This window comes from Dromiciops gliroides, chromosome 4, assembly GCF_019393635.1.
Source record: "Dromiciops gliroides isolate mDroGli1 chromosome 4, mDroGli1.pri, whole genome shotgun sequence".
Taxonomy (NCBI): Eukaryota; Metazoa; Chordata; class Mammalia; order Microbiotheria; family Microbiotheriidae; genus Dromiciops; species Dromiciops gliroides.
The window spans coordinates 468,618,191-468,632,404 of NC_057864.1; the positions used below are offsets into that span (position 1 = coordinate 468,618,191).

Genomic DNA, 14,214 nt, shown 5'->3' on the forward strand with positions numbered 1-14,214 from the left:
AGGAACTATTTCCCAAATAACACTTTTGGGGGGCACGTCAACGAGGGGCAATGGGGTTAAGTGACTTGCCCAGGGTCACACAGCTACTAAATGTCAAGTGTCTGAGGCTGGATTTGAATTCAGGTCCTCCTGAATCCAGGGCTGGTGCTTTATGCACTGCACCACCTAGCTGCCCCCCCAAATACTACATTTTCAAAGGATATGTACAGGCAATTCTCAGAGAGAAAAAAAACTTAAGGTCTCAAAAGACATGAAAAAATGCTCTAAATCACTAATATTGGATATATGCAAATTAAAACAAATTTGAGGTACCACCTCCCACCTCTGAGATAGGCTAACATGACAGGAAAAGAAAAACAAATGCTGAAGGAAATGTAGAAAAGCAGGGTCACTGATGTCCTGTTGGTGGAATTGTTAACTAGTCCAACCATTCTGAACAATTTGGAATTATGTCCAAAAGGCTATAAAACTGCCTATCTTTTGATCCAGCAAAACCTCTATTAGATTTATATCCTAAGGTGATTTAAAAAAAGAAAAAGAAAAAGGAAAAGGACTTAAATGTACAAAAATGTTTATAGCAGCTCTTTTGTGGCTGCAGGGAGTTGGAAACTGAGGGGATGCCTGTCAATTAGGGAATGGTTAAGCAAGTTACGGTATAAGATTGGGCTGGAAGAAATGATGAAGGGGATGCCTTTGGAAAAACCATGAACTGATGCAAAGTGAAGTGAGCAGAACCAAGAGAAGACTGTACACAGTAGCAGCAACACTGTACGATGATTACTTGGGAATGACTTAGCTCTTCTCAGCAGTACAATGATCCCCCACAACACCAAGGGACTCAGGATGTAAAATGCTCTCCAACTCTAGAGATAGAACTGAGGTTCTCAGAGGGCAGAATTTTCCTTGCTCGTCCCCCCTCCCCCCCGGGTTGGGAGGAGGGGAAATAATGGATGCAGAACATGGCTAGTACAAAAATGTTTTGTGTGACTTAATATATATAATGGGTATTGTATTTCTTCCCTCTTGGATGAGGGGCAGAGGGAACTGAATATAAAAATGAAATTAAAAATAAAAGCCATTAAGTGGTAGTAAGTAGCAGGGTCAAGGTTTGAACTTAGATCAGGTCCAAATTCAGTGTGTTTCCTGTTGTACCACATTGAGCCTCAGCTAAAAGACTGAGTTTTCATTATCTGTCTCACCTGAGGTAGTGACTGCTGGCAGATTAAAAATTTCAGTTCCTGGCTGAGCAGCTGCTGGAATGGAACATCAGAGATTCAAGTTCACTATCTGGAACCAATCATGCACATCAAAACAGATAACAAATACTCAAAAGCTTTCCTGCTTCAGGGTCAGAGCCTTTCCTCTCCACCCTCAAGTGCACATTTCTCATTATAGGTACCACTTAGGGTACTGACAATCTTTAAAAGTTTCCACCTGGATCATTCTTTTACCACTACAAACACAGTCATTTGCTCTTTAGTAATTCTTCCTTAATTACAAAATTCTAAAAACCATTGGTTGGGTTGAGAGATGAGAGAGAAAATATGCTTTCCAGTATGTCACCACTAGTACATTTGAGATCTACAGTTTCTTTTTCAGCTAATAAAATAAGTCCCACTTACCCATGTCAGAGTCACCTCCACCAGAGGAGTTCAACTTACGAAAAATTTCCTGCTTCTTTGATTTCACCATGGGTGAAGTGTTTTCCAGCTTGGTGAAGAAGGAAGGCAGGTAGCTTATGCTTCCTGGCGAGCGGGAATCATTCCTACAAGGAAGCCCATGATGTCATGTTACTGCAGCCCTGCCCCCGACAGGTATCCAGGAACCTCTCGTGGAGAAGAGGGATACAGCACCAAGAAAAGCTGCCTGTCTATAAAGGACTGGCTGTTACTAATGCTCCCAAGGCAGAGATTAGCCTTGGTTTCTTAAATGGATTACAGGCTAGAAGGGAACTCTGGGGTGAAATAAACTGATAAAAGCCCCCAGGTTGGAACAGAGGCAGAGCCAGAATCTGAACTCGATTCTCTGCCTCGACACCCAGGGCTCTTCCCACTGTACCACACTGTCACAACCATCTGAGGATACAATCCCCACCCACCACCCTCCCTTGCCCAGCTCTCATCTGATCAATTCTCACAAAGGTCTTGAAAACTCCTCAGGTACAATGTTAATTCAAGCTTTGTGCAAACGATTTTCTCCATAGGAAAGATGCTCCTCAGGAGAAACTGTTGGTGAAACTAGAACTCTAGGACCATCTCCCCACCTGGGGCTAGATAGTATGTGTTGTAATGATCACCTGAGGCCTCTAACAGATGAACTGCAGTGGGAGAAAGGTAAAACTCAGTCTCTGTATGGATCGAAATTTTACTAGGATCCCTTACAAACTGGCATCTGATTTTGGTCAAATTTCTGTCAGGCCCGAAAGGAGAACATGACCTGATGACCCCCAGGGACAAGAAGGAGACCTGAACATTCTAACCCGAGACGGGGGACAGAAGAAGGAATCCCACAGTCTAGGAGGAAGGATTACATGGAGCTCTTTAATGAAGCCATAAAAAGGAAGGGGATTGGTTAGCTTCAAAAAGAAAGAACACTAGGATTTTTAAAACCAGAACAACCCTTTAAGTATTCTGTAGTCTACAGATGATGAAATCAAGTCCTTACAGAGGAATAAACAGGATCCTGCATTACAAATAAGCCTTTCATTCATTCATGGTTGACTGACAGAATAAAAGAGACCATGCCCACACAAAGCTTGCAGTCTAGTGGGGACATAAAACAGGACGGTTAGCCACATTAATAGAGGGCTTGATTTCCCCCATTTTACAGATGAAGAGAATGAGGCCCAGAGAATGCAGATGACCAGAGAGGACTCGGCAGGCAGAAGCAGGTCTCTGATTCCGAATGCAGCTGCCCACTCAGCATGACGGCCCGTGCGCCTGTGTTCAGCTCCTTTAGGGTACAGTAAGGGAGGCACCAAGGGGAAGGAAGTCCCGAGAAGCAAGAGAAGAACGACTGTGGCCGAGGGAGAATCTGCTGAGCTTGTGGCCCCTTCCTCAGCCTGCGCTCTGGGCTCACCTCTGTTCCGCAGGCACTGCGTTCTGAGACAGAAGCAGCATGTTGTCCTGCTTCTCATGAGCGACTGGAACTTGAGGTGGGGAGATTGGCTCGTAGGGTTCTGACGAGACATGACTTCTTTCTGGAGATTTTCCAGGCCTGAGATTATAAGATGCACATCATCAGAAAAGAGCAAAAGCCACCAAGCCTCATGCCTCCGTGAAGCCACCTGCTGCTGCCTTGGGGAGCCATGACACCCAACTATGTCACGGGCCAAAGACCTTCTGCCTTATCTGTCACTGTTACCTAATGACGGACAGCACTGGGAACAGTCCTGAATGCTTAGGAAGGAGGAGAAAGGGTCCTCCCCAATGCTCCTGCCCTCTTTCGTCGCGAGGCCTTCCTCTCTGGTAGCCCCAGGAAGACCTTTTCTACTGACCACTGTGTTTTCCATGATCCATTAACAAACCCTCTCTTGAATCTAATTTAAGTCTTCCTGTCTACTAAAGGTCAAAGGTAAAGATAGTCATTATGATTTGAACATTATTGGCTGGGGGCAAGGGGGTGGTGGAGAGAAGGTATGAGAACATTCACCCAGTAAGCAGCTCCTCCTACACAGAACCAAAGTTTTGTTTCTAGGTCAGGTTGTGCAAGAGTTGACAAAGGAAAGAAAACCCTTCATAAAAAGCTCTTCTGGAACACCAAGTCTCTGACTGGGAAGGCCAAGTGCTTGCTGCCTTTAACAAGCCTTTCCACCCCACTTAACCTTTTTGTGGCATGTCAACTGGACTCCAAAGGCAACAGGCCAAAAAGGGCCCCGTTGGAGAGGGGTGAGCTATTACATTTCTCAGCACAAGACACCTAGTTTCCCTGTCCTTCCTCATCAGTGGCTATACAAAAACACATTAAAAAAAAAAATCAAGGCCTGAATAAGCACAACAAATGGGATGAGAAAAGGCACATGAATCATCCAAAACAATGACTAAATCTTCCCAACCCCAACCCCACTTAAAATAAATTAAAGGTAATAATTTAACTAATCATCATCTCTGTGGTCCCTTTTCTGGTCACATAAGAACTACCAAAAAGATGTGGACTTTGAAGTGTGGCAACAACAGCCACCAAGGACATCTGCTGAGAAGGCAAGATATGGACAGGTGCACTCACTTTTAATATGGGTAAGTTATTCCGGCATAGAGCCTGTACAAATTCTTTACCTTGCCCTGGATTTATCAGAAACATTTTCAGGAGACACCCTGGAGCCAGGCCGTGGATGAAGGACTGCTTGAGGCTGGGATTCTGGACTGTAACGGCTCGATGTTTTTGCCCTCCCAGGAGTAGATACTAAAGGAGATGCTGAATTCTGGAATGTAGAAGTAGGAGGCTGCTGGGAAGCCTGCGAGGCAACTTGGTTTCTAGCAAAATCTTGTGTAATAATTTGCTGTTAATGGGGAAAGAAGGAGGTGGTTAAGCATCTGTAACACACCCATGCATTCTAACAGAAGGATTTGGTATTTGGAGGTAAAAAAAAGCTGGGAGGGAGTGGGGGGCGTGTGGGTGGGAGGAATGGATGCACAGGAAGAGAGAAGGAGCCTCGACAAACTCTAGGCATCCTTGCTGGAGCCTCCCCTTAGGAACAAGTCAGAACACCCACCAACCCTGGCAGGAAGCACTGCGAGGAGCTTACACAGATATGGTCGGCAAGCGTGATGAGACGATGGGTCCGGGGAACCTGTCCCATTCCCTCTGCTTGGGAAGAAGGTGGTGCTGGCGGCAGCTGCTGCTGCTGCGGCGATGGAGACTCTTGTTGGGTCCGAAATCGAGGCAGCGATCCGTCATACTGTCTGCTGGGATCACCTGATGTGGGACATCAAGGGGGGGGGGGGGGTGTCAGCGAGGACTTTCTCCCAGTGCTAATAATGATCAGAGATTAAGCTAACTTCAGAGGTGTCTCTGCAAAGAACCTGACCCTTAATTCACAAAACATGGAAAACTATTTTCACCCACAGAATGATGACTACAACATAAAGTGAAGTGTAGCAGGTGTCAGAAGCAGGGTCCAAGAAGAGAACCAAGCTGATCTTAACAACCAGTGTTTGTCTCTTCTTATATCGCAATGTCAAGGGTTCACTAAAGAAAATGAGAAACCAATGTTTCTTCACTTAGTTATTTTCCATAGTGTATCTACCTAAGTTTCCAAATTCATTCTAAAATTAAAAAAAAACATATTTAAATTTTTCAGAAGCAAAGAGTTTACTGAAAGGTAACAATCAGAAACAAAGACCAATTTGAACATTTGTAACCAATGCTAAAAATGAAGAGCATCTAACCAGCACACAAAAGTAAACTGGTGGGGCAGCTAGGTGGCGCAGTGGATAGAGCACCGGCCCTGGAGTCAGGAGGACCTGAGTTCAAATCCGGCCTCAGACACTTAACACTTACTAGCTGTGTGACCCTGGGTAAGTCACTTAACCCCAATTGCCTCACTTAAAAAAAAAAAAAAAAGTAAACTGGTAGGCGTGAGCTCTCTAATGTTCAAAAGCCAGTGATTCACAGGAAGTCTCTTCTTCTGTTGTTCTTCCTAACCGACAAATGCTCATGCTTTGTGATGCTGGTCAGGCAATAAACACCAAGGGCTGAAGTCTTCCACAAGGCTCACCTTCTGCAGGGCTTGTCTTTGCAGCCTCCTGTGGGTAGGCCTGGATTTTTTCTTGGGGTGGTGCTGGCGAGCTGGCAGGGCTTATCACCTCAATAGCATCTCCGGGTGGTTCATATCGATGAGATGACACTTCAAGAAAGGGGATGCAGATTGTTGGAAAACAAATCATAGAAATGTAACAGAGCAAAATATTTTCACCCTGCCCACAAATTTCAGTGGGGAAAAAGAAAGCGCTCCATTCCCCTGGTGATTCCCCTTAATTCAGAAAGCTGTACAATTAATGAAACAGAAGAAAGCAACAGGTCTGCTTTTTAAAGATGTCTTTACCACAATTAATAACAAATATTTTCCTTTAAGGTAAAAAGCACAAGGGATACCACCATTGTCATCATTTTGTGAGTCCTTTAAACAGGCTGATAAAAGGCCAAGAGAAGAACAGCAATACTATCCTGGGAAAGATGCCTCAGTGAAGTACTTTTTAGACTGGGTAACACAGGCATAGGCTTTGAGAGCTGAATGCCTACTTCTGATGGTCTGGTGTGATGCACACAATTCACCTTCCTTAGAAAGATTTACTTTCTAAGTAAATACACTGCTTCTCTGACATGGTACCTGAAAAGCTTTCTGTAAGCATTTCTGTAGACAACTGGAATGAGGCTTACTACAGTCACTTCACATCAATACCAAAGTATTGTGTAAAGCCAAGGAAATTTATGGAAATGTCTGGGAATACTTGGAGGAACTCCAATGGGCGTTTTGGGCAAGAAAAAAAGATGGTGGGGCAGCTAAGTGGCACAGTAGATAAAGCACTGGCCCTGGATTCAGGAGGACCTCAATTGGAATCTGGCCTTAGACACTTGACATTTACTAGCTGTGTGACCCTGGGCAAGTCACTGAACCCCAACTGCCTCACCAAAATTTAAAAAAAAAAAAAAGATGGCAAACCAGTCGAAAAAAAATCAATCTGTAAGGATCTTTAAAAACAGAAATGGCCACTGCTGTCTCCAGTGCCTTTGAGCCATTGGCTCTGGACACTCCCAAGGAGCTACAATCCCACAGGCTTCCTTATTTTCAGCTTTCCCTGAGGCTGACTATGGGGGAGGGGGCAGCACTAGCTTCACCTCTGAGGACTATCTACTCAGAGGTAAAAGCAGGGAAGTTCAGCTGCCCATGATGACATTCAGACGTGCACAGTGACCCCGTGGTGGCGAAAATCCTGCTGCTTTCTGGACTCTCTCTTGAATGGGCCCCAGCCCATTTCCTCCTCCTTCCTCCCCAGCTGCCTTTGCCCCGTAGCCCTTTAGGACGAATTCTCTCCGGGGGGAGAGCACACTGTGAGAGTTATTGTCAGTTTGTCTCACTTTGCTAAGCTCTGGATCCTAAGTATGCCAGGCCTGTCCCCCATGCCAATGGGGCAAAGGCAGATGAGACGATCCTGCCCCCCACCGCCTAGCGTCCCCGTGGCCACACTGCTCTTTAAAGCTTCTCCTTTAGAAGAAGGAAGCACGGGGTCTGCCGCAGTGTCCAACAGAAACAGCAGGAAGAACAAGGAGCAAGGGAGAACAGTAGTGAAAGGCCGCCAGTCACTCTGGGCCTTCAAGCATTGCCTCGGTGCCCATGGAAAATGGATAACCAGCACAGAAACAAGAGAGGAGAGGCCAGGGCATCTCGATGGGCCTGACCTAAGATTTAGATTGGAAATGGCCTGAAAAATAAGAGGCCCAAAGAAGAACATTCTCCAGGCTTCTGATGTGGGACAAGTCTCACAACTTCTTTCCACTCTGTGAAGTTCTTCCCTGCCCTCCCCCACCCCCAGCGCCCCCATTCTCCCTGCTGTTGAGGGATGGATGATCAAGGTGTGCTATGACAGACGAAATACCTAAACAAAAAAGAATCAGGAGAGCAAGAACCCCAAAGGAAAAACACACACATATGTGTGTACCGGAAATGTATGTGTATGGACACACCCATGTATGTGGTGGTGGCATGTAGTTGTTTTTCAGTCGTGTCTGACTCTTCATGGCTCCATTTGGAGTTTTCTTGGCAGAGACACTGGAGTGCTTTGCCATTTCCTTCTCCAGGTCATTTTAAAGATAGGAAACTGAGGCAAACAGGGTTAGGTGACTTGCCCAGGGTCACACAACTAGCAAGTGTCTGAGGACAGATTTGAACTCAGGTCTTCCTGACTTCAGGCCTAGTGTTCTATCCACTGTGCCACCTAGCTGCCCCTGTGTGTATATACTGTGTGTGTGCATCTGTATGGAGATGCACACACAAATAAAACACGGCCCAACAAATGGTTTGGGGATCACAGGGCTTCTGTTCAGCTACATCAATGGGGATAAAAGAAAAGCAAATCTTATTTGGAGCTCTAACCTCTGTCTTTGTGCCCTCAGGTGGCATTGCTACTCATCCAGGGTGCCCTGCCAGGCGCCTGCCCATGCCCTTGGCATCAGCCCTTCCTCTTTCATGGATTCCTCCACTTCTCAGTAAACAGGAAGCTCAGGGAAGCAGAGCTGCCCTCACCCACCTCCCAGTCTTCAGCACCAGAGGTCAATACGTACAACTACCCGACGAATCAGAGCTCTGGGAGCCCCGCTCCCGTGCATCCTTGTCCGAGGCAATCTGCCTGGTGATGATGACATCGATGAAGTTGGCGGCGGTGATCGTGGTCTTCCCTAGCGTCCTTAGCTCCTCCTCATATCGGGATTTGGGAGGAGGGGCTTTCTCCTTCCCAGCCTCCGAATAGACAATTGAAGACGACTGGCTCTGGGGCTTGCCGCTTGGAAAAGCCGAGGAGGTGTACGGGCACTGGATGGACCTCTTGTCCACCTCCAGGGTTTTCTGCTCCAGCTGCTGCTGCTCACTAGCCATGGCTGACCTGCCTCTCAAGTTCTCCTCTAGCCGGGACGCTTCATGCTTACTCTCCTTTGCTTTGGTCACTTCCATCTGAGGAGCAGAGGCAGCAGCATCAACCAGAGCGGCCAAGGCGTCAGCAGCGGTGTTGTAGCGGGAGGCAGGTAAGCCTGGAGTTAAGGAAGGCCCGCCAGGGGGCAGCTGCCTGCAAAGAAGTAACATCAACAAATCAACAGGCATGTGGTGGAGAGAAAAGAACTGGAAGAAGAGTCAGAAAACAGGCAGTCAAATGGCACCTCTATTGCCCTGCGCCTCAATGTCCACCAAGGGCACCTGCCCACCATCTGTGGGCCCTGTCTAGCTAGCCCAGGGGCTGCTATGAGGTCACGTGGCATGAGGGGGTGAAAGTACGTAGCACACTAAGAAATCGTGTCAGAACAAGGCCTTGTTCTTCCTGGCAATGACAAGGAGACTGAGTGTCCACTGTAAACATCCCCAAAGAGTTAGGGGCCAACAGTGTCTATTCAGGATGGGCCTGATGACTGCGAGCCACAGGAGAACGGGGATTCACCGCACAGAAGTCAAAACTCATAGGACAGAAACCCGTTTTTATGCCATAACGACATTCAGTTCTAACCCATCCAAAAGAGGCAAGCAGGAGTGGAAACACATTCCTTGGTACGAGACGTACGCAGAACCTACATGATGCGCAGCTGCGCAGCAGGGTCCAAGGGGGTGATGACACTGGTTCCATTGGGTGCCTGGAATATAGTGGATCTTTGCTGCAGAAGATTCTCTTGTGCCCTCACTGAGGGGGAAGGGGAACGAACGTAGCCGTGGCTGCCAGGCCGCCCAGGCTGCTCAGAACCTGCAGGGGCGCAGACCAAGGAGAGAGAAATGAGTCAAGGGAGGGGCCAGGGAGGCCTGGGAGCCCCCTGATATTCTCAGTGACTTTCCCCTTCTGGGCCATTTTTTTTTTTTTTAGTGAGGCAATTGGGGGTAAGTGACTTGCCCAGGGTCACACAGCTAGTTAAGTGTTAAGTGTCTGAGGCCGGACTTGAACTCAGGTACTCCTGACTCCAGGGCCGGTGCTCTATCCACTGCGCCACCTAGCTGCCCCCCTGGGCCATTTTTTATGAGGCAACCTCAAGTTCTGATTACTGGAAACAGCCTCAGAACAGAGAAGGAACAAGCATCCAATCACTTCACTACTCACCTTCCTGACAACTGCCTCCAAAGACTCTTACTGCCTGACAGTCCCGAATTCAAGACGTGCTGAATCCTAACTACCTCCGAAATACTTTCAGAAAAGCTTCAGGCATCACAGTTAATTCCACTCCCTACTTTCCACTCATCTCCTCCCTGGCCCGCTCCTTTCCCAATTCCAATTCTGGACCCATGAACCATAATCAAATCAACCTTAGACAATCAGGATATCAATCTACTCTCGTGGAGCCCATTTCGTTCTTCCTACACTTTCCAGGATCCATTGGTCCTTCCTTCCATCATCACAACTGCCCTTTGTGCTTAGACTCCTCCATTCAAATGTAAGCTCCTCAAGGGCAGGGACTGTCTTTGCTCAGCATCATGAGATGTGAAGTACACAGTAAGTGATTAATAAATGTTTTTTCATTCATTCAGTTGCATTAAGTATCTATCATTAATGGGCAATTCTACAAAATTATGACTAGAATGAAAGTTCTTTTCTGGCATGAGAAAAAAACAAAAGGTCTTTCACACTTGCTGGAACACCAGTTAATTACATGCCCATTCTAATCCAATGCTAGATAGATCAATGAGCAAGGCAGAGGAGGGTAGGTCTATCCAAATGAATTAGGCCACAGCACCACTGTGGGGTTTGGAATATATTGGGAGAAGTTCATACTGGGCTGGTGACTTGGGGCATGTAATATCCAACATGAATTGGAGGAGAAACTGGGAGGAAAATAGAGGAAAAGAACCCTTTTCATTGAGAACAATACTGGAAATGAAGACACATCTTTTCAAACATTCTTAATCTCACAGGAGTATTTTTTAAAAGGAGAACAGACATCTAGCACGGGCATTTTCTTTTTTGAAAATCTTATTCCCAGGGAGTCAGTGTTCCATACATGGGAATAATGGAGAGAGGGTGAGACAGAGAGTCTGGAGAGCAAGCCTTCAGTCTGGACTCTTGCACTCAATGCCGCCAGGGCCTGGGGAGAGCCTCTTTCACACTCTTCACCTCAGGCTTCTCCTCTATGACAGGAGGTCTGAACTTGGGCGCCATGGACCCATTTGGCAGCCAGGGAAGCTTATGGAGCCTTTCTCAGGAGAAGATTTTTTAAATAATCAAAACAAACACTAATTTTCACTTAGAGGTCAGTGAAAATAAAGATGTCATGTGTTGTCCCCCCAGCTAGATTTGTGAATGTCCTGAAATCTACTCACTGGACTAATGGCCCTCAGGTTAAGAATCTCTGCTCTGGGGGCAGCTAGGTGGCACAGTGGATAAAGCACCAGCCTTGGATTCAGGAATACCTGAGTTCAAATCTGGCCTCAGACACTTGACACTTACTAGCTGTGTGACCCTGGACAAGTCACTTAACCCCCATTGCCCCCCCCCCCCCCCCAAAGAATCTCTGCTCTAAGAAATGAGAGAACTAGATTAATGATTTCTCAGGTCGTTTTCAACTCTAATGTCCTATGGGTCTAACTCACCTTTTAGATTCTGTTAGCATAAAAACAATGTACCATGAATGGAGTTAGACGTCCCAAATTCACTTTGGCAAACTTATCTTAGAATGTCAAGAAAAATAATCCAGCCTCTCCACTGAGCAACAAGAAAATGAACTTTACACCCACCATTTCTTACCTGGACGAAGGTATAGTTCAGAAGAGACAGCAGCTATTCGCTCTCTTTCGCGCTCCCTCTCCCGCTCCCTCTCCCGCTCCCTCTCCCGCTCCTTCTCTCTCTCCCTTTCCCGCTCACGTTCCCTCTCGACACTGGCAGCAGCAGATGCAGCCAGGTGTGAAGGGTGGCCTATAAAACACACAAATCCACAGGCTTTCACATCCCCATAAGGAACATCAACAAAACTGAGATTTTCAAACAAGTGCAGTTTTTACAAAAAGCTTTAGACTTGAAAGCTATGATGGTTTCATTTGTTCAGATGGCAATGTTGATGAATACAGTATTTTTACAATAATTCTTTAAGACACAGGTCCACTGTCAACTGAGAGCTATTACTGCTAACTAAAAACCAGTGATAAATAGTGCCAAAGGGATCAGGAAGGTATGGTGATTACAAGGAAAGGTTTTGAAGGAAAGGGGCCTGAATCCAAATCCCAGCTGATACTTTGTACTGGGATGGCCTTGGCTGTCACTGAACCCTCCCTGGGCCTCAGTCTCCTTCTAAAACAAGGAGGTTGGATTAGATGGCTACTAGGGCCCCTTCTAATTCAAAGATTGATGTTCATGAGGACCCTGGTAGAAAACCACCAGACGTTTGTAATCAACGTGAAGCCGAGCAGGGATTCTTACCTGGAGACATTGAAGCAGGGTTGTAAGGTCTAGGAGGGAAGGTCAGCTGGGTACCTGGTATGTAAGTGATTCTCTCCATTGGGGGAGTGCTTGTACCCCCAGGATGAGGTACCAAGATGGTGGGAGGCATATTGGTCAAATCAATGATTCCTGTCATAAAGATTAATAAATTAAAATGAGCATTTTAGTCCTTGTTTGCTCAGGCCAAACAGCAGGGGCCTGGTCTTCTCATGTTGCCTAAGTCAACAACTTGTTGTCAAGACCAGCTCTCTACCCCGACTCCCCCTCGGCTGACATGTGGAATACATACAAATGCCAATCAGGCAGATCCTCCTCCAATAATTTCCCGACTCACTCAACAATATAATAAGAAAACTCATAAAGTCTCTGGCACCTATCAACAAACTACCAATTTTAGGAGGCAGATACCTTGCCAGCTGTGTGTTCTTTGACAAATCGCCTATCGTCTCAGAACCTCCTCTGCTTCTGAACAAGGGGCTCTGCAAACCTTCCAGTGCAATACAGACATGGGAATGACAATGTGCACTGACCCCCATTCTGAGCACCTCAAGGGCTTCTTGGATTGGGAGGCTTTGGCAAAGTCTGCCCTACCACACAGAAGAGGAAGCAAAATACACGTACCTCTGGTTGCAGGATATGGGAGACCTAATTGTTGCTCTCTGGGGGAGAGTCCTCTGGCTACATCTGGGCGCAAGTTAACTTGCATCTGTTGTGAGGTAATATAATCATTTAAAATTGTCTGCCTCGTGTTTTCCATCGCATAAAGCTGATACTGGCTTGGGTAGCCTGGTGTTGGGGAAAGCTGTCTCTGGAATAGGTATGCAGCGGCCGCTGGAGGAGAGAGAGACAGACGTTAAGTTCAATGTCTGAAGGAGGCAGCCAGACATCCATGAGAAGTCCAAAAACTAATGACCAACTCTATGAGGAGCAAGAACAATGCCCTACACCAGAGTGCACCTGGAGCATTGTTAACCAGCTCTAAGTCACGTTTTCCTACTGCATTCAAGGAGAAAGGGCAGGGAAAAGTTATAATTACTCATCTTTCCAGTACTTCTAACAATATCTCAGCAAATTCTCTTGGAGTTTTCATTTCCAAATACTTCTTAATAGTGTAATTATAATGTTCTCCCCAAGAGCCACCTACACTGTTGCTTTTCCTTAGAAGAAATTTAATTCTGTTTCATCAGATTCATGAGAACATTGGATCAGAATGACATTTGTATTTTTTTTCCCTCAGCATAAATATAGTCTGAATAGTCATCTTTATTTTTCTTGGGGCAACAAAGGCTAGCTAGATAATAAGCACTTAATCATGAATTACACAGGTGTAGAGTGGAGACTTAGTGATTGCTAGGTGGAAGGGAGAAATGGATCTGATCTGTGCTGATCAACAATCAGACAAAACTGATGGACCAACTCCAGAAAAAAGGAATACATACTACACACATACACACACACACACACACACACACACACACACACACATACATATACACATACATGTACATCATCATAAGATAACGTAGTGAAGACTAACCCATTTTTTGTCTAAGACTTAACTTCTGACCTGATTTTGTATAAAAAATACAAACTTGGATAGAGCACCGGCCCTGGAATCAGGAGTACCTGAGTTCAAATCCGGCCTCAGACACTTAACACTTGCTAGCTGTGTGACCCTGGGCAAGTCACTTAACCCCAATTGCCTCACTAAAAACAAAACAAAACAAACTACCACAGACCAAAGATGCTTGATTTGGGGAAGAAAATGAAAGATACTCTAAACCCTAAATCCTTTTTTTTCCATGGACCAATGTGCCTACAACTTGCCTCTGGTAATTTGGTTTGTGGGCACTCTTGGCATTCTAGGGAACTCTAGGAACCTAGATGATCCACCTGTTGTCTGAGAATTTGCTTCCCTAAAACCTGACAACACTGGTAGTAGCAAAATAGCTTTCAAATAATTTTGCAGACCTCAAAATGCCAGGGATTGCTCTCTGCCACTGTTAGCTTTAATTGAGTTTGCTTGGTTCTATCACTACGGGATAGAGCAAGAATGCAAAAGCAAATTTAAAAACAACAGTGAAAACAGACTGATTCC

At 46.0% G+C, this 14,214-nt stretch overlaps 1 protein-coding gene across 15 annotated transcripts in view; it reads right to left on the minus strand.

Moving 5' to 3' along the window:
• NCOR1 (nuclear receptor corepressor 1) overlaps window positions 1–14,214 on the minus strand; it is a 189,107-nt gene that overhangs the window by 11,896 nt on the left and 162,997 nt on the right. For 12 of the 15 annotated variants that reach the window (XM_044002710.1, XM_044002704.1, XM_044002701.1 and 9 more), the window contains 11 exons: window positions 12,738–12,947; window positions 12,096–12,245; window positions 11,427–11,594; window positions 9,275–9,440; window positions 8,281–8,777; window positions 5,717–5,845; window positions 4,745–4,914; window positions 4,275–4,498; window positions 3,079–3,216; window positions 1,623–1,765; window positions 1,200–1,253 (listed from right to left, as the gene is read on the minus strand). In XM_044002710.1, the coding sequence (XP_043858645.1) occupies window positions 1,200–1,253; window positions 1,623–1,765; window positions 3,079–3,216; window positions 4,275–4,498; window positions 4,745–4,914; window positions 5,717–5,845; window positions 8,281–8,777; window positions 9,275–9,440; window positions 11,427–11,594; window positions 12,096–12,245; window positions 12,738–12,947 (2,049 nt within the window). The remainder of the gene's footprint in view (window positions 1–1,199; window positions 1,254–1,622; window positions 1,766–3,078; window positions 3,217–4,274; window positions 4,499–4,744; window positions 4,915–5,716; window positions 5,846–8,280; window positions 8,778–9,274; window positions 9,441–11,426; window positions 11,595–12,095; window positions 12,246–12,737; window positions 12,948–14,214) is intronic. The other 3 variants (XM_044002707.1, XM_044002703.1, XM_044002700.1) reach the window with 3 other exon arrangements.